Here is a 23,846-nt window from a genome sequence, read left to right as displayed (position 1 = left end):
TAGAGAAAAGCCTTTAAAGAATACAACAAAATCCGGCACTAAACAATGTAAAATTTACAATGTCTGGCAAACAATAAAAATTACTATATATATGAAAAAGCAGGAAAATGTGGAGTAAAGTCAGTTGAAGGAAACACCCAGATAAAACAAACATGATGCAGTAAATACATAAGGATGTTAAAGCAGTTATTATAAATATGCTTTGTGTACTCAAGGGTGTAAAGGAAGACATAAACATATGAGGTGAGAAATGGAAAAATACATGTGTATATGTATATAAACACGTTTATGTATATAAACAACATGGAACATCTAGTGGTAATATCTCAAATGAAAATTTCACTGGCTGGGATTAACAGTAGATTAAACATTATAGAAGAAAGGTCATTGGACTTAAAGACATAGCAGTAAAAACTATCCAAAATGAAGCACAGAAAAAAAGAGACTGGGAAAAAAGTGTCCAGTGGGACAGCATCAGGGAGTCTAACGCATGTGTAATTGAGAGTCCTAGAGAGGGTGTATAGAAAAAAACATTATACAGTAGCTGGAAATTTTCCAAATTTGATGAAAACTCTAAAATTACAGATTCAAGAAGCTTAGCCTCAAGCAGGATAAACACAAGATGACCACATGAAGACGTGAGAATCAAATAACTGAAAACCAGGGATGAAGGAAAGAACCTTTAAACAGCTAGAGGGGAAAAGACTCATTACATAAAAACAAATGCATACAAGAATGATTAGAATTCATATCAAAAACCATGTAGATCACAATATAATGGAATCAGATCTTTTAAAGTGCTTTAAGACAAAATTCCTATGCCCAGCAAAAAAATCTTTCAAAAATGAAGAGGAAATACTTTAAGACCAAGCTTGTCCAACCTGCGGCCCGCGGGCTGCATGTAGCCCAGGATGGCTTTGGATGCTGCCCAACACAAATTCGTAAACTTTCAAAAAACATTGTGAGGTTTTTTTTTGTAATTTTTTTTTCTTTGCTCATCAGCTGTCATTAGTGTTAGTGTATTTTATGAACAGTCCAAGACAGTTCTTCCAGTGTGGCCCAGGGAAGCCAAAAGATTGAACACCCCTGTTTTAGACAATCCAGGGCTCTGAAAGTGCATTGCCAGCAGACTTCGACTATGAGAATTGTTAAAGGAACTTCTTCAGGCAGAAGAATGAAAGTTTAGATCTACCCAGAGAACTTAAGAGATCTAGAAATGATAAATCTGTGAGTAAATATAAATGACATTTTCTTTCTTATCTCTTAATTTCTTTAAAAGGTAACGGAGTATTTAAAGTAAAAACAATAATATAGAATTTATATCGTGGAAGTAAAATGTGTGCTATCAATAGCACAAAGGATGGGAGCAGAGAATTGAGAATAGAATCTTGCAAGGTATATACGTTATATGTGAAATGGTGTAATATTACTTGAAGATACACTATGATAAGTTAAAAAATGCAGAAATGCATAGAGTGAACTCTAAAGCAGTCACCTGGGGGAAGAAAAACACAAAAACAAAAGGGGTGTAACTAATAAACCAATAGTGGAGATAAAGTAGAAAAAGAAAACATATTCCACAAGAAGATGGGAAAAGAGGAAAAGGAACAAACAACAGATGGGACAAAGATGAACTCTTGCAAGTTGAAGATATAATTATGTTTCAGAAAAATTTAAAAACATTTCTGTTCTTCCAGAATTAACATCTATTTATATAGTAAAACAATATCAAATCCCATTAAAATGGACTAAGTTATGTTACTAGTTAAATATTATTATCCATTAACACAGTTTGCCTTATTAATTATTCTCAAATAATGGCTGTCTCCTTACCAATTGCAACTCTTTGTTTGTTTTGAGATAGAGTCTCACTCTGTCGCCCAGGCTGGAGTGCAGTGGTGTGATCTTGGCTCACTGCAACCTCTACCTCCCAGGTTCAAGCGATTCTCTTGCCTCAGCCTCTGGAATAGCTGGGACTACAGGTGTGCACTAGCACGCCTAGCTAATTTTTTGTATTTTTAGTTGAGATGGGGTTTCACTATGTTGACCAGGTTGTTCTTGAACTCCTAACTTCAGGTGATCTGCCTGCCTTGGCCCCCCAAAGTATTGCGATTAAAGGCGTGAGCCACCATGCCTGACCCAATTGCAACTCTTTTATAGCTGTTAACTTCGACACACTTAGACTGTGCTCACAGAGAGGATGCATATGGCATTGTGTATGTGATGGAACCTTTAATGCATGCACACACAGACTTCAGACAAAATAGTAAAAACAGAAGAATTCATTGAACACCAGTCAGATGAGGCATGAGATTATTACAGGTAAAAACTAGCAAAATCCTGTTATAACGTATGCCAACTATCCAGCTTCTGAGACAACCACATGAGGGCTCTCTATCCTAGCACTCAATTGCTTGGGAGGCAAGAGAAATCCAAATTGATAATCAGAATATGAGGAAATACCTCATAAGCTGAAATACAGGTATTACATGAAGCTCTTTATAAAGGTGAATTCTTATAACCTGAAACTGAATGGACATGTCTCAGGACACAAATACAAGGGAGCCAATGATTTTGGGGGGGGGGTGGGGATAATATTTTATATTGCCATATGAAACAGAAACATTAAACTTCTTTTAAACTGATCTTCATCAATATAAATGTCAAAATTTATTTTGAAAATACTGCGGGTATTGGATTGTAAAATTACTTCTGTAAGATGGCATACTGGTTCACTTTTACATTTGTTGGGACAATAATGAGAACCGTTTTTTGTTTTTTTTTTTTTTTTTACTAGCAGGCTTATTTCTGACAAAGTTGTTATTATTCTAAAACTGAATTTTTAAAAAGTTGTTTTTGGTTTTACCTTGATCTTAAAACCAAAGGAAATTGTCATTAAGTCACTTGTGGAGTTTTATAAAACTAGTCAAAATTTGGGGTGCCTCCTCAGAGTACTTTTTGGTGCCATTGTTAGAATAATACTTAATTTGTTTTTTTATGAAATAATTTAAATTTGATGTCACTTATTATACCTGGAGAGTTGATCAAGTTATAAAAATCAAAATTTAACAGTCTACAAAATTCCTTTAAATTAAGGCATGGAGTGCCTGTTTGAACTAATACAAAATGTGTGTTGTTTCTTTGTAGGGAATTTACAGTTGAAACTGAAGGGAAAACATTTCAGTTAACAAAAGACATGGTCAATGTGAAGAGATTCCAGAAAACACTATATGGTAAATTTGTAAAAATAATAAATAAAAAGCATTGCTCCTTAAAGTTTTCATTAAGTTTGAGACAGGGTCTCACTCTGTCACTCAGGCTGGAGTGCAGTGGCACAACCTCTGCTTCCCAGGCTCAAGCGTTCCTCCTGCTTCAGCCTCCCAATTGGCTGGGACTACAGGCGCAAGCTACCACACCCAACTAATTTTTGTATTTTTTGTAGCGATGAGGTTTTGCTGTGTTGCCCAGGCTGGTCTTGAACTCCTAGGCTCAAGCAGTCCACCTGCCTTAGCCTCACAAAGTGCTGGGATTACAGGCATGAGCGTCCACACCTGGCCCTGATTCCCTGTCTTTTTGGCAAAATAACTTGTTAAAAAGTCATTTAGATCAATGATGTTTCATGCTTTTTTAAAAGTTAAGAAGATGATTTTTTTTTGTAGAACAAATTCTGGGAATTCGGCAATGAGTAATTTGGAACATATATGAAGGATGCTGAAGTTTATTTGTGACTGAATTGAAATTCCTGGAAACAGGGTAGTAGTGGGTGTTTGAGAAGCTACTGCCTGTGGAGAGCCTGCCTTTCCTTTTGTTCTTCACCTGTCTCGTAGCCAGGCTTCAGTGAGCAGTGGTAGAAGTAAGCATGGGCTTCTCCATCATGCTCTGGGACTTTGTAGCCATGATCCTGGCAGCTGGTTCAGAGCTGCACATCACTGTTACTCAGATGCCACAGAAGGATCAGGGGAAAATGCCTTAATCATGTTTCTGAAATATTACCCTTTATCATAGACATAAGAAACAGCCTCTCTTTTCCCCTACATGTGTGAGTTTTTGGTACCAGTGATCTCATTTCCCATAAAACATAAACTCTCCAAGGTTATGACCAGTTATTAGACCTGGGCAGCACATAGCAGTGCTTCCTCCTTTCCAAATAATAAGTAATAATTATCAATATTAATTCCTGTGTATACCGTGGGTGTTGTCTTACCCATGGGATGAGCCGTGGGCCCCTATAAGATGTCTTTGATGGAGTGCTGTTATCTGACCAAACTCTTCCCTAAGGGCCTCCTGACCCCAGAACGTTGGTGATACAATGCCAGTAATTTTGTTCTGAACAAGTTCTTATCAAGATAACAAGCTAAAAAGTTAAACACAAACCATGTAATACTTTTTGCACATAGAAATTGGTTTTGTTAATTTTGCCAGCTGTGGTAGATTTTAAATTCAGCAAAATCTTTTAAAAAGGCTTAGAGTTTTTATGCTTTCTGAGTAGGTGAGGCAGGTAATAGAGACAAAGTGTAGCTGCTGCTATTTGTAGTTTGCCAACCGGTAAAGAAATATTCTGGTAATTCAGGTTTCATTTTTACACTTTATAAACAGAATTTGGTGAAAGGTTTTTTTCACTCCAACTTTCTCTTCAAAGGCATGTTTCCTATCAGCAAATAGTTTTTAGGTATGTTCTGGCTTCTTTATTCTGATATACAGAGATCAAAATCCATCTAGAATAGAGATATTTTTTGTGCTAATAATTGTTTAGAGAGATCTGAAATGCATTCTGTGGTATTTGAGAGAATGTTATTGAATTTCTGTCTCTTTTGCAGTGGAAGAAGTTGTTCCGAATGTAATTGAACCCTCCTTTGGCCTGGGCAGGATCATGTATACGGTATTTGAACATACATTCCATGTACGAGAAGGAGATGAACAGAGAACAGTAAGTTTTCGTGTACAATGTGCTGTTATAGTGTCAGAAAATAAAAATTTTCTGAATTACATTGTGAAGTATATTAATAAGACTCTAGAGTGATCAATTAGTTATTACTGTAATCTAGTGCTATTAACACTCATCTTTGCTTAAGTATTTATAGACAGACCATTTGAGCTTTAGGATATGTGAGTTATTCTAGAAGCCATTGTTTTAGTTGCCTGGTGCTCTCTGTTCTGAGACTCGACCTGTTACGTTGGGGAACAATCTATATTATGTCAATGGAAGGAATGGTACTTTCTGGATATGCTGTGTTTTCAGAAAATTGGGAAGGATGAGATGACTCGTAGAATTTGGCCAGACCACTAAGCTGTATCTATTCTGGTAAAGTATCAAAGGGAACCCTCTCAAACTGCATAAAATTGTCTGGGGTACTTTTGGGGTAAGGATGTGAATTCCTAGGTTCTACTCCGGACATGCTGATTCACTAGGTCTGAGACCCAGGGATCTGGGTGTTTTTTTTTTTTTGAAAACAAGAACCCTGGGTGATTTCATTGTGGGAGCTTGACAGATCATAAATGGGATAATAGTTATCTGAGGTAGAGCCTTTCCTAGCATTCAAGTATTGCTGAAGATAGAAGTTTATAAGACATTTTCATCAGCTCCCACAAATTTTCTTTTGGGTCTGATGCTTCTGAATCACTGTTCCTTGCCTTCCTCTTTATCTCCTTGCCTTAGTTCACCATTTTTACCTTACCTCTGCCTGCAGAAGTTATACTCCTGGGCAGATTACTAGGAAAACCAGTCAGAAGAATGGCTAGAAAGGAGAGGTTGTATATGTCAGGTTAATTGAAAGAAACAGCTTCACTCACTTTGCCATTCTAAAGCTTGAGTGTACGTAATGTTGGCCATCAACCCTGTGGTTCTTTCTAGGACATTTAACCGTGAAGAATGAACTGGTGAGTTCTGGGCACCAGTACTTTAAAATGTCTGACGCAGTATTGTAATACATAGCTAATAAAGTTAGTATTGTACTGTCTGCCCTAAAGTTGCATCTTCATTTCTTGACCTTGAAGAGCAGCCCTATTCATTCAACAGATTATAAGAACCTGGGCTAGGCCCCAGGTACGCAAACAAGGCTCAGTTCTTTCTGAGAAATGATGACAAACATAACCACATGTGTTCTTTTTAGATGTCAAGTCTGCTTCAAGCCTTTTCTGCTTATTTTTCTAATAAAAAGGTTTTAGAAAATCTTTTAGCTGTTCCTTTGAATCTAACAATATTAATATAACTAGAGCTTTAATAGAAATTTTGTAAGGGCTAAACAAGAATAAATTAGTCACAGTGTTTTATGAATTGCATGAATTCCCATCATGAAGAGAAATTTGATTAGGCTGTGGGAAGCCAAAAATGTTTCTAAATTATTAGCACCTAGTTCCTCAATCCATTTGCCTATAAATGTGGTATAAAAACATTGCTAGTGAAATTTTAAAAATTAATTTTCTATAAAGGCAGGTCCCTATTACTCTTATATTAAATAGAATTATCAGAAGATGGAGGAAGGGAATAGAATTCTGAACCTTCTGTGATGTGGGCACCCATATTGGTGGAATACAGGCCTTACTTATAGTGAGATAGTCACTGCTTGGCATTAAAGGTTAATTGAAATTTGGGTGAGAGGCTAAACTGGAACCCGTGTCATTCATTATTTTTATGGGACAAATTTATTCTATGTTTTTGCCTTCAAAGTGAACCTTTTATACAAGTATTTAAGAACCTGCCTTCAGTTCCCATTTTCAACGCAAAGTTGTAGATTGGTTTTCTTTCCACAGAATATTTTTATTTTCACTTATTTTATTATTATTTGGTTTTTTTTTTTTTTTTTTTGGTCTCTTCTTTTGCTCATTTGGAGTGCAGTGGCATGATCTCAGCTCACTATAGCCTTAAACTTCTGGGCTCAAGCAGTCCTGCTTCAGCCTCTCTAGTTGCTGGGACCACAGGTGCTCCTCACAATGCCCATCTAATTTTTTATTTTTTGTAGAGATGAGGTCTTGCCATGTTGCCCTGGCTGGTCTTGAATTCCTAGGCTCAAGCAATTCTTCTTGAGAAGAATTGCCTCAGCCTCCCAAAGTGCTGGGATTTCAGGCATGAGCCACTGTGCCCAGCCTTATTTTTGCTTTCTTTGATTTCTGAGTTACTCAGAAATTATTTCAGGGGCAGTTTAAGAATGCTATACTTTTTCGTGTAGGTATATGGAATATCTGTTTTGTTTTGTACTATTTCTTTTGGACATATGTTTGTGAGCTAATTAAACTTTTCTGTTTCACTTGGTCACTAAGGCTCATAGGTTCTTAAAAGACAGAATGGGCTTTTGGTTTGGGGCATTGCCACTTGTTTGATGATTTAGGTAGTCTCCACAGAAAGATAGACTTTTATATGGAACCAAAAAAATGCTGGTTCTCCTGCTTCTCTTTTGCCATACTGCTTTTCATGTCATGTTTTCTGGCATTTTGATAGTGATTTTATGCTTGAACACTTGCTGAATATTAACCTCTTTTGATTTGGGATATTAACATTTAGATATTTACAAATTAACATATTTGGATTTTTTTCTTTTTTAAACCATCCAGTTCTTCAGTTTCCCTGCCGTAGTCGCTCCATTCAAATGTTCCGTCCTCCCACTGAGCCAAAACCAGGAATTCATGCCATTTGTCAAGGAATTATGTAAGCAAATTCAATTGGGTAAACTCCATGGGAACACCATCAAAGAGACTGTATTTTAGGAAATTTATCATTTATTTCAATACAAATATAGATTGGATAAAGAATATAAATGATTTTATAAAGAGTATGTGATTTTAGCCTGTACTCTTATTTCTAAGAGAGAAGGTATGCTTGCTCAAATGTTTTATTCCAGCATTTGAGTGAGTCAAGATAGGACCCAAGAGTTAGATTTAAAAATTATTTGGTTCTCATACTGAAGTCGGTGCTCAGTTCATCAAGGGCACCTGAGTGGAGTGTAGCGACCCTAGTGGATCTACAGCCACAGAATCCACACCCCTGAAAGGAAGCCTAGTGGTCGTCTGGCATATCCCACTTATTTCAGTTGGGAAATGGGAAGCATCCATTGACCTGCTCAGAGCCATACAAATAGAGGTGGTGGAGTTGGGACTCACCTTCTGGCCTTGGCTCTTAGTCTCATATTTGTTCCCCCTACAGCTGTATCAGATTGGAGGTATGAGTGAAGATTGGGATTCCTGCAAGGGATTTATGAAACTTTTGGGATTTTCTTTCTCTTGCAACTCAACTTGTTGGTCTCTTGTCTTAATCCCTTTTATAAGTCTCCTGAGCTTGTAAGACAGTAGTTAGCTGACATTGGGCTTAACTCCATTGTTTTATTTTTAATTTACTTTGTTTATTTTGGACAGCGGAAGCCCTGACCCGGCATGGAGTGTCTCACAAAGTAGATGATTCCTCTGGGTCAATCGGAAGGCGCTATGCCAGGACTGATGAGATTGGCGTGGCTTTTGGTGTCACCATTGACTTTGACACAGTGAACAAGACCCCCCACACTGCAACTCTGAGGGACCGTGACTCAATGCGACAGATAAGAGCAGAGGTATCTTGTCTTCTCTTTGGCATTTTTAACCTTAGAAATGTGTAGTGCTTCTTACTGATGTGTGTTGGAGTTTGATGCGTTTATGCTCCCTGTCTTTTTTTTCCTTTGTAATTATAATGAATGGCTTGTATCAGACAGAGCCCAGATTCTCAAGTACCCCTGGTTCAATTATGAAAATATCCATTAGCACTTCTCTACTATTTTATAACCATTTGTATTGCTCTGGGCTCATTCTCCAGCAGTTTGCTTTTATAGTTGTTTATTGGGCAAGAGAAATATGATCCCAAGAATTTGTTGCCATAGTTTTATTGGCAGGCTTTTGGGGGGGTTAGACATTTTAATCTTTTATTTTTACAGACACGTGTATGTATGTATGTACAGCCTTTTCCATTTTGATATATTCAAAACAGTGAATCATGTTTCAGTAATTTTGCTCAATAAGAAGGCAGTAATGGAGATAATAGAAGCACAGAAGAGGAAGGATGGATGGTAAGGGAAAGGAAAGAGTGGCTGCTTTAAATGACATCTGCTTGCCTAATTTATCAACTTTGAGCACGTATTTCAAGTGCTTGTTCCTTGCCTAGCTTGATACAGATAGTAACAGGGAAAACAGAAGCAAAAGACTGCTTTTTTTCTGAAGGAGTTCATAGTCTAATCCATAAGTCATGGATTTCTAGCTTGACTTTTTACAGACCATATATGGCTACACTGGACCTATATCCCCATCTGGGTGTGGTTCTCAAAGTGTGGTCCCTAGACCAGCAGCATTAGTATCACCTGGAAATGTGTGAGATAAGCGAAACTTCCACCCCAGACCTACTACATCAGAAACTAGGGGTGGAGAGGCAAAGGGGGCAGGCAGAAATTTTTTAGTTTTAGCAAGACCTTCAGATGATTCTGACATGCTCTCGAAGTTTGAGAACCATTGCTGTGCGGCGGCCAGTGTTTGGTTTTGGCTAAGGAATAGCAGCCTCCTTCGTCAGGGCTCTCCAGTTTGCCAGTCTTATGTAACTCCCTCACACAAGTTACTTGACTGACTCTTGTTTGTTCTAATAGTTTAATTTAATACACATGAAGTAACTTCAAGGCCATGGAGATTTAGAAAAGTTAGGTAAGGCTTTCTAGCAGGATTGAATTATCTGGGGAACTGGTGGGCATTGTGGGCTAGAAGAAGAGCATGAACCCAGGCCCGACATGACATTGTTTGGCTCTGTGTAAGGTTTCCTGAGTTCAGGATGATTCTTCTTAAAAATCTGAACAAGTTGGTTGATACTTGGCTTCTCTTTCCTTGTCTTTAGGTCTCTGAGCTGCCGAGTATAGTCCGAGACCTGGCCAATGGCAGCATCACATGGGCCGATGTGGAGGCCAGGTATCCTCTGTTTGAAGGGCAAGAGACTGGTAAAAAAGAGACAATCGAGGAATGAGGACAATTTTGACAACTTTGACCACTTGCGCTAATAAAAAAATAACTCTTATCATGTTCACTTTACAAAAGAAAACAGCATTGTGATTACTCGCAGGGACTGTATTTTATCTTCAGTGGCTGCCTGATTTTACCCCTGCAATTAAAATTGAGGGAATTCTGAACAAACTTGTGATCTGTCTGCTCGTGTTTTCTCATTTTCAGCAAGGCTGTTTCTCCCACATTTGGGTAGACATGCTCATGTCTTAATGTTAAACACAGTTAATACTTTTTAAAAAATTAACAGCTTTATTGGGGTATAATTTACTTAAAAATAGCCTGTTTTAAGTGTACGGTTCAGTGATGTTTAGTGTATTTACAGAGTTGTGCAACCACCACCACAAACCAATTTTAGAACATTTCCATCACTCCAAAAGAAGTCTCATGCTCAGTTTATCTCACTCTCATTCCAACCTCTGCCCAAGTAACCACTCCTCTACTTTCTATTGATTTACGTTTTCTATTTTTTATCTTATCTTTTTCTGAGAAAATAATGCATTGTGCTAAAGAGACAGCAGTCTCCAAACGGGTGAAATGAATTCTGGGAAAGACTGCGACGGCAGGGTGGGGTGGCAGGAGTGGTGCAGTGGAGGAGGCGGTGTGCTGGCGTGGGGCTTTCGGGCTGCTAACCCCACTGTTTGCAGATTCTCCAGGAGGGAGGGAGGGCCTTGGCAGCTTTGCCCTCTATCTTAAGGCATGCTTGTACTCAGCTCCACTGGTAGCCCTGGAAATCATTAAGTTCCTGATGCTACGGGAACCCATCTGTCTTGTCTGATTTAGCAATTCTTATCGCAGTGTCTTGATTCTAGCCTAGTAGCTTTTGACTCAGGTTTTAAGGTGCTTTACTTCTTTTATGTTTTTGTATAGAACACTCAGAAGACTATACTTATTTGTAAGGAAAAAATTGAAGGGTGTGTAAATTTGAGCAGCTGTTTATTTCCACAGCTGTGACCTTGTCTAGTGTCCTCACTTCCTTTCCTGTAGCACTGGATAGAGGAGTGGTGATCCCCATGTGCCCTTTTGTCTTCGGTATGAGGAACAATTGAAGGGGTGATTTCTTAGATGTAAGTAGGAATCCCCCAGGGATTTTGCTCATTTGTATCTCAACTTCGATGGTGCCTACTGCAGTGCTGGACATAGGTCTTCAGTGAATAGTCTTTGAATGAGACTTGAATTTTTGAACAAACCTCTTCGGGAAGAAAGCTTTGTACTGAAGCTTATTTCTCTTCTGTCTCATGCTTTTATAAGCATTCATTATTAAATTAGAAGGAGCCAGATTTTAAATAAACTGAGTTTCATTTTCTAGGGATTTCTCTCACTTCAAATTCCTTATAATATAGCTTGTTACTGGGCGTATGTTCTAGAAGCCTTACGTTGGGAGGGGGCTGCCCTTACTTTGCATTTATTTACTTCCTTTTACAGCAGGTACCTCCATAGTCAAACAGTCACCACAGCCTCAGACGTTGGTTTAAGCTCATTAATTGGGAAAGATACATTAAATACATAGTGAGATTTGCCTGTCAGGTTGGTGCCAAAGTAATTGTGGTTTTTGCCATTAAAAGTAATGACAGGCTGGGCATGTTGGTTCACACCTGTAATCCCAGCATTTTGGGAGGCCGAGGCGAGTGGATCATCTGAGGTCAGGAGTTTGAGACCAGCCTGGCCAACATGGTGAAACCCTGTCTCTACTAAAGATACAAAAAATCAGCCGGGTGTGATCCCATGCACCTGTACTCCCAGTTATTTGGGAGGCTGAGGAAGGAGAATCACTTGAACCCAGGAGGTGGAGGTTGCAGTCAGCTGAGATCATGTCACTGCACTCCAGCCGGGTGACAGACTGAGACTCCATTTTAAAATAAACAGGTAAATAAATAATAAATAAAAATAATGACAAAACCCGCAATTACTTTTGCACCAACCTAATACTTTGGCTCATAAAGGGATTGGAACCAAACCTCTCTTCACTTTTCATTGTCAGGTACATTTGTCATGACGTAGAGGCTGGCTATTGAATCTGCAAGCCCTCTTTTGTTCCTTCCCCTGTGTAGCAATACATGATTTCTCCTAGAACACTTGCTCTAAAGCAGGTCTCTAAAGTGACATCTGAGTGAGGGAGATGGGCCAGCAGCAGAGCTCTTGGTTCTGTCTGTACGATACTTGCTTGATTTTAAGCACAAGCAGTTGAAGTGCTGTTTTCTAAATGAAGAGACTCTTTACACATGAGTTTGAGTGTGCACACACACACACACACCTCTTCTGTTCAAGCCCAACATCTATTTAAAGCTGAGTCTTTCTGGCTTAATGCTCTTTGAGGCCTTTTAAATTATTTATATACTTGTAGGTACCAAACTGTGTATGTGGGCTAAACAAGAGTGAGATAAATAGCACTGGATCTCGGAGAAGTTACTCCTGTTCATTACACCTCCCAAAAATAGTGATGGGGGAAGGTCAGATTCTAACTAATTTCCATGGACTGTATGTAACAGGAATTAGGTTTTTAATACTTAAGTTGGAATTTGGGGCATTCGGTCAAATGGAACATGGAGTTACTTCTAGAGAGGCTATCTGTGCCTGACTTCTGCAGGAGTCCACCACCCTAATGTTGCCCAACAGCTCATAATAGCAAACTAGTGAATATAGGTAGTGTTCCAGAAAAGGAATTCATCACCAAGTCTAATAAACATGAAAATAATCTTACTGTTTTCATGAGCTGGTACTAGAGATGTCAGACGTCTCAAGTTCTTTGTGATAAGAACTTGCAAAATCATTTTTTCATTAGAAGTCACATGAAATAGATTCATTCTAGCCGGGTGCGGTGGCTCACGCCTGTAATCCCAGCACTTTGGGAGGCCGAGGCAGGTAGATCACGAGGTCAAGAGATCGAGACCATCCTGGTCAACATGGTGAAACCCCGTCTCTACTAAAAATATAAAAAATTAGCTGGGCACGGTGGCACGTGCCTGTGATCCCAGCTACTCAGGAGGCTGAGGCGGGAGAATTGCCTGAACCCAGGAGGCGGAGGTTGCAGTGAGCCGAGATCGCACCATTGCACTTCAGCCAGCCTGGGTAACAAGAGTGAAACTCCTTCTAAAAAAAAAAAAAGAAATAGATTCATTCTAGACCTTTGTTTACTGCCCCCTTAACCAGTGTAATTGCGGGGTAATGGCAGTGACTGTCTTAGTCAGTGGAGTCTATTCCTTGAGAGGGCTGAGTGTCCTAGAGATAAATCCAAATTATCTCTGGTTATAGTAGCCTTGAAATGAACCTTTTATTTCCCAAGAGAAAACTATTACCTATCTCTTGGGCTGAGCTAGGATGGAGGTCTTTGAGAGCATTGCTTATATTACAGAGGCTTGCGCCAGCATCTTTGCTGATGGTGTGGCAATGTTTAAGGCAGGTGTTTATAGCATTTGGCCAACACCAAAGTGAAATTTTGTTGAAGATTCAGTAAGTAAGTGGATGACTAATTTTGCTTTGCCTCAACGTCTACCTGTTGTTATCTGTTCACTAATTCTTGGTTATTGAGATGCCTCTAAGGAGTAATTGTGTTAAGGCTGTGTGGATGGAATGAATGTCTCCTCCAGAAATTGGGATGTGATTTGGGAACATCACCAGGAGTTGCCTGAGAGGTGCAGCCTGCAGCCTCGCCCTCCTGGCTCAGAGCCCCTTCGCTCTTGCTGGTGACATGCTCCCTTCTTACTGGATGGGCTGTCTTCCTTGTGTGTTAAAGGACACACCTTTGAAAATCTGTTGCCTCAGTAAAAGATGTTTTCTTTTAATGCTTTTGAGGCCTTCTAAATTATTTATATACCTGTTTGTACCGAACTGTGGGCTAGCTAAACAAGAGCGACAGAAATAGCATTGTGTCTTGGAGAAGTTACTCCTGTTCATTACATCTCCCAAAAATACGGGGCAGTGGTTCTCAACCCTGCACATTAAAATAGCTTGAGCTTTAAAAAAATACTTCTGTCTGGGTGCCTCCTCAAACCAATTTAATGAGTTGAGGGTGGGCCTGGGCATCCATATGTTAAGTCCCTTGGGAGAAGCACTACCACTGTTGCACCTTGTGAACTTTCTAGCCGTGTGAAAGGCTGGACCCGTTGCTCTCTAAAAAGGGGTTTCCTCAGAGAATATGAATTTGTAGGACGTTGTATCTGGTGAGACAATGAGAGAAGGAGATGTGAGGGTGGAGAAGTGAGCAGTAGGATTTCTGTTTCCCCCGGGGAATTTTAGGGAGCTTTATTCTTGCTGGATGAGGGTAGTGAGGTCAAAGAGCAGAGGAGTGCTGTGAGCTCTGGGCTGGAAATAAAGTGAGCTGGCTTCTCGTCCTAACTCTTGTAGTGTCTAGCTGGGGTAGCTACTCTAACTCTCCATTTCTCCATCCCAGGCCACAGCCTGAGCCTGAACCTAATGGGTATTTTCAGGAGCTTGAGACTAGGAAGAGAGGGAGCCCTTCTTTCTTTGGGAGCCAGAACTCTCTGCCATCCTTTTTTAATGTGCAAGGCTTAGTGCATAAGTGAGCCTGCATAGAATTTGCCAGGCTATGCCTGCATTTGTTGGGTCTTGAAACTGAATCACCAACAATTAGCACAGAAGCAGCTATGCTAACTAAAACAATTTAGGCAAATTAAAACCTTTTTTGGCTCATCAAAACTCACTGTTCTGCATCTAAGTATGAACTAATTGACGGTGAGATTAAGTACAATGAAATTGTGGGAAAGAAAAAACCCACTGGCAAGCTTTAGAAAGTCTTTATTAATGTTATTTAAAAACTTGAGCCCAGATTTTCCATTTTTTTGTCCAGCCTGTCAATTCCATCTGCACGCTATATCAAAATCGGGCCACTTCTCACCACCTTCGTGGTCACCAGCTTGGGCCAAGCCACCATCATCACCCACCTGGTTTATTGCAAAAGACAGTAAACCAGGGAGTGCTCCCCACAAGCACTCCCTCATCTCAGGATGTCATTCAGCAGTCGCCTCAGTGAGGCCTTCCTCATCTGCTTCATCTGAAGTTTCAGCATGGGCTGCATCACCCCCCACATTCAGACACATCCCTTTCATATCGCCTTCCTTGTTTTCTTTTTCCTCTTGAGCACTAAGCACTTCAAATGTATTTTACTTTTTTATTTTGTTTAATTTTCAGTCTTCCATTAGAATGGAAGTTGCACAAGGACAAGAATTTGGGTCTGTTTTGTTCTTTGGCTGTATCCTCATTGCTTACAGAAGTGTAAGTCCTTGGTAAATATGTGAGTGATTTAATGAACAAATGTATCTTTCCCTGCAGGACTGCTCTCACAGTCTGTATTTTGTATTTTGGTATAAAAACTGGCTTACTTAGAAGTGACCACTTTCACACACCTCACCCCTTAGCTCAAACCCCATGTCTGTACTCTGCAAAAGGCCTGCAGCCACTGAAGGGTTGGGCACAAAGGCAGGTTTCCAAACTTAGTAGAGTGGTGCGCTTTTTAAAGGAAACAAGATCTCAGAAGCCTCTAGTACACCCAGAATCCCCATTTTGAGAAACTTTAGGTAATATATACTTATTCTGAGACCATCTTCCATTTGACACTGAAAAAGAGGTAACTGGTAAGCATTTTTAAAGATTATCACTAAAATAAAAGTAAATTCTAAAATCTTTAACACACCAGTAGTCTCTGAGAAGAGGTTCCATGCAGAGAAACTGTAAGACTTCAAGGTCTTTCAGGGACAAGAGTTCCTGGGCTGGACGAGGTACCCTGAAAGGAACAGTAACACTGGGTAACTGGTATTGGCAGTTCGGGGTTGGACCAGATGTGGCCCTGCCTTCGGGCCCTTCACAACCTGATGGTGAGGCCTACCCTCACATACAGCCAGGGTGGCCACTGAGGAGGCTTGGCCCGGGCCCAGAAAGGTGTTGCCCAGTGCAGTGGGGAGGTGGGCCCGTGGGAGACACGGCGAGCATGGGGCCTCGTAAGCATTCGTGCAGCCTGTTCACATATGGGTCCACGCCTCCTGAGATGTGTTTCAGGGAGCCTGGGGTGGGGCTTCTAAAACGCAGCCAGGCCTGAGCACCACCAACATAGGGAATTCTTGTTAGCTAAATTAGAGCGCTTTAATTTTATCTTGATGTTGGGGCTTGTAAACTTTGGCCTGTAGTTCCTTCAGGGATTCCTGTAGAGGTGTCATGCTGTGTTTATACCCATCTGTTTTTCTAGGGGAATGGACCTATCCCATCTCCAAGGGGCCAGCGCCCAAATGAAGTCCAGATCTGGGTGCAGGTCATGGGAGGGGCTCTTTCCAGACAGAACTCCTTTATGGGGAACCCCACAAGCATTGGCACCTCATTTCTTCGGATGCAAAGACCACATTCAAGTCTGCAATGAAGCGAGAGTTGGGGTGGCCCAGAATCTTTCAAGCAGAGGTTTGAGATGGATCTGGAGACAAGGCTGGGGTGTCAATTTGCTTAGGAACTGGGGGCCTCCATAGAGCACATGTGGAAAGTCCCTGAATGGCCAGAGGGAGTATGGATTTCCTTGTAATTGCAGGTACAGCATTTGGGAGGAGCAGGAAGAACAGGGAAAAGAGATGGCTGCATGATCGCTCATGGGCCCCTCACTGGCCTTCCCCAGAGAACACTGAGACTGGAACTGGGGTTGAAGGAAGAAATGATGCATCTTGAGTTTCTCCACCTTCCTGGGTGGAAGGGCCTCTGTGGGGATGCATGATGCTGGATGATTTATCACGGTTGGGCCTTTGAGAGCCAGAGGGGGACTTACTTAGTGCTCTACAGAGCTAATTAAGCACAATTAATTACTTTATCATATTCACAGCAGAAGCTGAAGGACAGTTTTCTTCTGGAACTAGAATCATTAGCTCCTGCTCGTTGATCCCTGTGCAATCGTTTGTCCACCAAGCAGACACTGAGATGGAACTCAGGATGTCGCCTCAGAAAATCCCTTCTACTCAGGTCTCCTTCCAAAGTGCAGTAGCTAACGTTCAGAATTTCCTACGGATCTGACTTTCATCATTCACTTATCCAAGCAGCGTCTGTAGCCCCTGCTGTGTATACAGACAAATGGGGGGTTTAAGTAGGGTGATCATATAGTTTATTGTCCAGACCAGGGCTCGTGAGAGTGAAAAGTATGCTATGAATTACACTAGGTCACAGGAATCATCCTGGACTAAGGGGGCAACCCATGCCTCATCCCAGCTTAGGGAATTGTTGCAGGGCAGCCTGCGTCCTCTGCCAGTGGGAAGTCGAGAGCCATTGAGGCCTGGGGCCCCTTGGGGTGAGGTTAGGTGACAGCTGCAGGAGAGTCTGCAGGGTGTATTGGAGGCCCTCCTGCTCCCATCTGCTGTCATGCATGTGAAGTACAGAACAGGTGATGCCCTCTGTCTGGGACCAGCCTCTGGGCTCTGGTAGGGGTAGGGTATGGAGCCACAGATTCCCCCGCTGTGCAAAGCCAATAGATCTCTGGGACTTCTTTGTGCCTTTGGTCATTCTTGTGGGGTAACCAGCTTTGGGTAGAACAAACAGGAAAGACTGGTTTCTTTAATGAATGTCTCTAGGGTTTCTCCTGAGTGCAGAACTCTTGCTGTGGGCCTAAGTAATAGCACATGCCCCCTGGAATGCCCAGCCCAGCAGTGGAGTCTGCAGAGGCTGCTGAAGGAGTCCCCAGAGGGGACACTTCTGACTGATGCATAGGATGTGGTGGGTGATGGTTCTGTGAGGAGGGAGGCCTGCTACTGTGTTGTGTGGGAGGGCCTTGAGGCCTAAACACAAATCCCTAACAGGAAAATCTGCTGGAAACTCAGTCAACATAGGGCAGTGATGCGCTCTGCCTATTCCTCCTGCTAATTAACATGTCTTAGTGGCACAGCTCCCTCAGGAAAATTAATGGCACCTTTGAGGCAGAGCCTGGAAGCCATCCTGGGCACATTGATGAGTAGATTCACGTTTTCTTCTTTCTTTTTCTTTTCTCTTCTTTTTTTTTTTGAGACTGAATCTCACTCTCTCCTCTAGACTGGAATGCAGTGGTGTGATCTCAGCTCACCGCAACCTCCGCTTCCTGGGTTCAAGTGATTCTCCTGCCTCAGCCTCCCAAGTAGCTGGGATTATAGGCGTGTGCCACCATGCCTGGCTAATTTTTGTATTTTTAGTAGATATGGGGTTTCACCACCTTGGCCAGGCTGGTCTCGAACTCCTGACCACAGATCACAAGGTGATCTGCCCGCCTCGGCCTCTCAAAGTGTTGAGATTACAGGCGTGAGTCACCTTGCTGGGCATCGCTGTCACTTTCTACAGCATATGTGTGTGTATTGGAAACAAGAGACAAGGTGTAATATTGGGGTTCAGGGTGCACTCAGCCCCCCTGAGAGGACGTTTCTCCGGGTTCTTGGTCTCCTGCCCTTTCAAGAATGAGAGAGGGGACCACGGCGCAGTGCGCAGTAAATGCTGGACTCAAAAGTGTTTGTATAAAGTGATTTATTTAGAGAGAGAAAGGAGGAGGAGAGAGAAACAAACAGCTAATTCTCACACTGAGTGAGAGAATCCAGAAAGATAGAATCCAGGAGAGGAAAGCAGCTTCCAAAGAGTGGAAGGGAATAGAGAGAGATGGAGTTTAGCGGGGGAGACAGGCTTCCACGAGAGAGTGTGGAAGGGAACTTCAGAGGGGAAATCCAGGATAAAGAAAAACAGCTTCTATGAAGGGAGTGTTCGTGGAAGGGGATCCAAACATGGAGTCTGAAGGGGTGTGGAAGAAGGGGACTTTTAGCCTGGGAGGAACCTCCACCTTCTCTAAGACCCCAGGCCAATGAAAGACATTCCTTAGAACTTCCGCTGGAGTGATTGACTGTTAGTTTCTTCCGTGCCCGTGAACTTTAAACATAAACCATTTAATCTCCCAGATGAAGACTGATGGGAGGGGGAGAAAATGTGGAGCTAGGAAGTTCCTGCCCTTAAAACTGCTCCCCCTTGTGGACTCGGAAAGAACACATTCCCTCATTCCCCCTCTGAATAGGAAAGCCCAACTTCTGTTGGAATTTCGGACGTCGATCCTCTTTAACTACTTCCTGCTGAAATGGGGTGCAGAAGGGGACCTGCAGTTGAGGTTTCCTCCAGGGGGAGCCTTTCAGGGGTGCAGGTTGATCCTGAGGTCCACAATAGAGCACACAAGCCAAGGACATCCAGGGTTCCAGCGGCAGGATCATTAGTGACCTTATGGTTCTGTAAGAAACCAATGTGACAAGGTGGTTAAAGATGAGAGGCCCGGAGGCCAACAAATATAGAATGGTTATAAACGAGCCTAGGAGAGAACAGAGCCAGGACGGTCAGTTGCTAAACAAGCTTCACAATACTGTTTATGGAAGATTTTTAGTCCTGTGTTTGATTCCTGAGTTCTAGATTCAAAACAACACTTCACTGGTTTACAAAATAGCAGCATTTTTCCTAGAAAGAGACAGGTTCCTTTCCCACTATGAAAAGGATAATCGGAGTTTGACAGATAGCAAAGTTGAGGGTTATAGTCCTGTTAATGACAGGATATAAGTTAGACTTATGTGTGGTTACTTCCCTGAGGATCTTGTTGGAAAAGCAGATGTAGATTTTCTAATGGTTCGCAGGTGGATGAAGGGTCGTCTCCTGGAAGTTCAGGCTGCGGAGCGGAGAGTCTGTGACTTTTCCTCAGGAGGTATCCAAGGCTTCAGCCAGGTGTGATGAATCCATGAGTTAATTCCCACTACCTTAACTGCTGTTGGGGCAGACAGAATAATCGAAAATGTTCTTCCCAAGATGGGCCTAGAGAGGGAGAGTCTCAGGGGAGAGAATTAACAAGCACCAAGTCTCCAGGCAGGAGAGAAATATTGAGAAGGCCATGCAGTGTCCAGGAGAATATTGACTTCCTGGACCTCTATGGTCAGCTTTACCCAGGGCTCTGTGAGGGTGACGGCTCGTGCTGGCACTTGCTCCAGGAACCCTCAGTCCTGCCATTGGGTCATCTGGTTAGACATGTCAGGCACCTGGGCCCTTCGTACCCTGGGACAGTGTGCTTTCCAATGATTCCCTTGGCACAGCAAGCATGGACGAGGTGGTGGTCCACTCCTCTGGAGACAATTTCTTACAAAACGTCCCTTCAGACCACACTGGTAACAAGTTCTGCCAGACTGGAGGCTAACCCAAACCTTTCCCTCATTTGAGCCCCTGGGGTCTGCTTGCCTGAAAGCCATGACTAAGGCTGATCTCTCCTGTTCCTTTCAGCCTGTTCTTTCTGGCCTCTATTATAAAGCACCGAGGTTGTCTGGTTCAGTAATGATTCTAGACTCTGCTCTGGCCCCAAAGCCAGCTTCTGGAGCTTCCGCCTGATACCTGCTGCTGACTGAGTAATAGACTTGTCCTTTGGTATTAACTGATTCTCAATGGAATCTGGTGACGGGGGGTGTACTTTCTTAAGGTCTCCCGCAATCGCTCAAGGAAAGCTGTTGGATTTTCTTCCCTTCCCTTTGGGGGCTAGGTTTTCCACTCGGCAGAGGGTAATTTGGCTACACTATTTGGCAGAGAAAAATAAGCCGCTTCTTCCTTAAAGGCTGTGTGTCAAATTGGTCCCAATTTTCTAGGATACAATTTAATGGGGACTTGAGTTTGGGAATATAAGCACCCACCTGGAATCGAACACAAGGAATGCCAGCATTCCTAGTTAAAGAAATTACAGCCACTTGGACCTAAGGCATCCCTTAGGTAAAATGGGTACTGAAATGAAACGTCTTTCAGTCAGTACCCGGAAATTTCATGTGCCCAAAATGCGTGATCCATCTTATCAGAGGGCCTTCTATGTACTGGATTTCAATCATGACTTACCAGCATCATAGGACTCACTCACTGCATGACCTCCAGTGCCCACCATAGAGGCATTAATGGACTGTTGGGTTGAGTGGTTCATACCAACAAGTCCTTGAACCAGGCCAGTGAGGCTCAGGAAATGGGTACCAATATTTCCCAGCAAAAGTCCAATTTACACAGGACAATTTAGAAAACTGCCCCAGAAGGGTAAGCTTCTAGGGAGGGGCCATTAGAGCACACAGTACAAAGAAGGCAGGCTGGGCATGGCTGAGGCCGGAACAATACCCTCAGGACCTGGGCCTCCTCTCCCCTAACCCATTTTCCATTGTATGAAAACGCCCTTAGGAATGTGAGAACTGACATAGACTATTTGGGCCCTGGAACTGGTTTAACTATGATCTTCTAGATGGAAAAGTTCCACCAGAGAGAGAGAGAGCCAATCCTCAGCAAGACAAATTATACACCAAATACAAAGTCCCATAGCTTTCAGCTTCTGAATTTCCCCAAAAGACTTGCCCAAATTCAAGACTGGCTCCACCAGGGATTTGAACTAGTAATCTAGCAGCTACCTGCCCTACATCTAAACCAACTATGCAAACAGGCTACTTGTGTTAAGGGAAGGCAGAAAGCTTTCTTAAGCCGCATTTTGAATGAGAATGCTGCACCCTGAGGCGGTGTGGCCGGCCTAAAAGCTGGGCGGGCCTGACAGCCAGCAGCCGCTTTTCTTTCAGCCTGTGCGCCCAGAGAAAAATCCGCTTGCCGCTTTGGGTTTGAGAGTTAAAAGCCGTGTTTGCAGCCACTGCTGGCCAGCGTGAGTTCCCCCACCCCCGCGGCTTCCGGTAGCCATGTTGACTACGCCAGAACCACGTGCGTGGTTGGGCCACTCCCCGAGCTGCTGCCCACACAGGAACCCGTAGCCCTCAGGCGAACGCTCTGGGGAGCCATTTTACACTGCCGCTTGGGACTGGGGAACGCCGGAGAGGCCTGCCAGAACCATGTACCAGGCTGCCGTGCTTCCTGGTCCCCTGCAGGATCAGGCTGTACCTTGCCTCTCCCCGCTGTTTTTCTCTGGCCCGTGGTGCTGGTGGCTATGGGTTGCTGCGCACACCTGGGTCCACCTGAGGGGCTGGACCATGGTCTCTGTGGTCCCCATTCCCAGCCAGCAAGGAGCGAAAGTGGGGCTGCTCACCCTTTCCACCCCTCAGGCTCCTACAGGTTTTGGTCCCAGAGATAATATCCGAAGGCTAGAGAAGGAGAGGGAATGCAGAGAGAGAGCTTGGAGGTAAAAAAAAAAAAAAAAAAACTGCACTTTTAATTCTGGCTGGGGCGCTGCTGCTGCAGCTAGACCCCCTTGAGGGTCTGGGTGCTGCTCCGGTGTTTTTAAAGAGACAGGACAGAATGGGGCTGGTTTTACTCATGATTTTGAAGTCTTCCTTTCCGGCTGCACCCCTTTCCTGCATGTACCTCTCTTTCTGGTGTACCCCTCTTTCTGGTGTACCCCTTTCCTGGCTGGCTCACCAAAATGTAATATTGGGGTTCAGGGTGCCCTCAGCTCTGCTGAGAGGACATTTCTCCAGGTTCTTGGTCTCCTGCCCTCTCAAGAATGAAAGAGGGGACCACGGTGCAGTGCACAGTAAATGCTGGACTCAAAAGTGTTTGTAGAAAGTGATTTATTTAGAGAGAGAAAAAGGAGGAGGAGAGAGAAATAAACAGCTAACTCTCACACCGAGTGAGAGAATCCAGAAAGATAGAATCCAGGAGAGGAAAGCAGCTTCCACCCTGAGTGGAAGGGAATAGAGAGAGATGGAGTTTAGGAGGGGAAGACAGGCTTCCACAAGACAGTGTGGAAGGGGACTCCAGAGGGGAAATCCAGGAGAGAGAAAAACAGCTTCCACGAAGGGAGTGTTCGTAGAAGGGGATCCAAACATGGAGTCTGAAGGGGTGTGGAAGAAGGGGACTTTTAGCCTGGGAGGAACCCCTACCTTCTCTAAGACCCCAGGCCAATGAAAGGAGTTCCTTAGAACTTCCGCTGGAGTGATTGACTGTTTCTTCCCATGCCTGTGAAGTTTAAACATAAACCCTTAAATCTCCGGGATGAAGACTGATGGGAGGGGGAGAAAACGTGGTGCTGGGAAGTTCTTGCCCTTAAAACTACGCCCCTTGTGGACCTGGAAAGAGAACACATTCCCTCAAAGGAATGTGTCGTTTTTCGCTGGTCCCCACATCACAGCTGACAGAATCACCTGGGGCTTATGAAGTGTGTGGATTCCTAGACCCCATCCAGCATGCCTCCTGAAGCCTGCTGTGTCACACACCACCAGCTTGGTTCCGGGTGTGCTCTCAGAATAGTGGGCTGGGCTTCCTGGCTGGAGGGGTCCCCCCCTTCAAGCCCCTACTATTCTCATGGCCACCCCAGCCACTGGTTCCACCTGAGGGACAGCTCTTCACCGAACCCTCCTCGACTCTAAATGTCACTCTAGGAAAGGACTCCCCTTGGGCCTCACAGCCCCAGGCCTGCCTCCATGCCCCCATGACATGTGCAGCAGATAGTTTGTTCTCCTGAGGGTGCATTTTCTAGTCCCTTCAGCTGTCCCTCATAGGGAGCCCCCTTCCCGTCCAGCTGCATCAGCACATGACTTCCACCTGCCCAGGGCCTCTGACGATGCTGGGGAAAGCACAAGTGGCTCAGCTGGGCTTCTTTCCTGATTCTGTCTCTGCAGCATCTGGAGGTCCAGGCCTGCATGGTGGGGCAGGGGAAAGATGTGGGGAGGGCAGCTCAGGTCCTCCTACTTAGAAACCAGCTGGCTTGGGGCCACCATGGGCATGGACTAGGAAATGGACAAGGCAAGGGGCTGAGGACAGGCGTGAGCTGCAGGAGCCCACCTGCATCTTTTGCCTGCCTTTTCCTTGTGCTGTTCTCAACCAGATTTTGAGTTTCTTGAAACAGGGACCTTGTCTTTCTGTTACTTCCATACCTGGTACACCCTGGTGTTCTGTGAATGGGGAATGAATGATGGAGGAAGGTGCGTGCG

At 43.3% G+C, this 23,846-nt stretch overlaps 1 protein-coding gene across 1 annotated transcript in view; it reads left to right on the top strand.

Moving 5' to 3' along the window:
- GARS1 (glycyl-tRNA synthetase 1) overlaps positions 1-10,128 on the top strand; it is a 38,364-nt gene extending 28,236 nt beyond the window's left edge. The window contains exons 13-17 of the mRNA XM_064380493.1: positions 3,148-3,233; positions 4,818-4,927; positions 7,549-7,642; positions 8,347-8,537; positions 9,836-10,128. Of these exons, the coding sequence (XP_064236563.1) occupies positions 3,148-3,233; positions 4,818-4,927; positions 7,549-7,642; positions 8,347-8,537; positions 9,836-9,961 (607 nt within the window). The 3' untranslated portion in view covers positions 9,962-10,128. The remainder of the gene's footprint in view (positions 1-3,147; positions 3,234-4,817; positions 4,928-7,548; positions 7,643-8,346; positions 8,538-9,835) is intronic.
- The last annotated feature ends 13,718 nt before the right edge of the window (positions 10,129-23,846 follow it).

Source organism: Aotus nancymaae, unplaced genomic scaffold (genome assembly GCF_030222135.1).
Source record: "Aotus nancymaae isolate 86718 unplaced genomic scaffold, 86718_ANA_hifiasm-v0.15.2.pri h1tg000025l, whole genome shotgun sequence".
In the NCBI taxonomy this organism is placed as follows: Eukaryota; Metazoa; Chordata; class Mammalia; order Primates; family Aotidae; genus Aotus; species Aotus nancymaae.
This window is presented reverse-complemented; position numbering and strand designations above follow the sequence as displayed.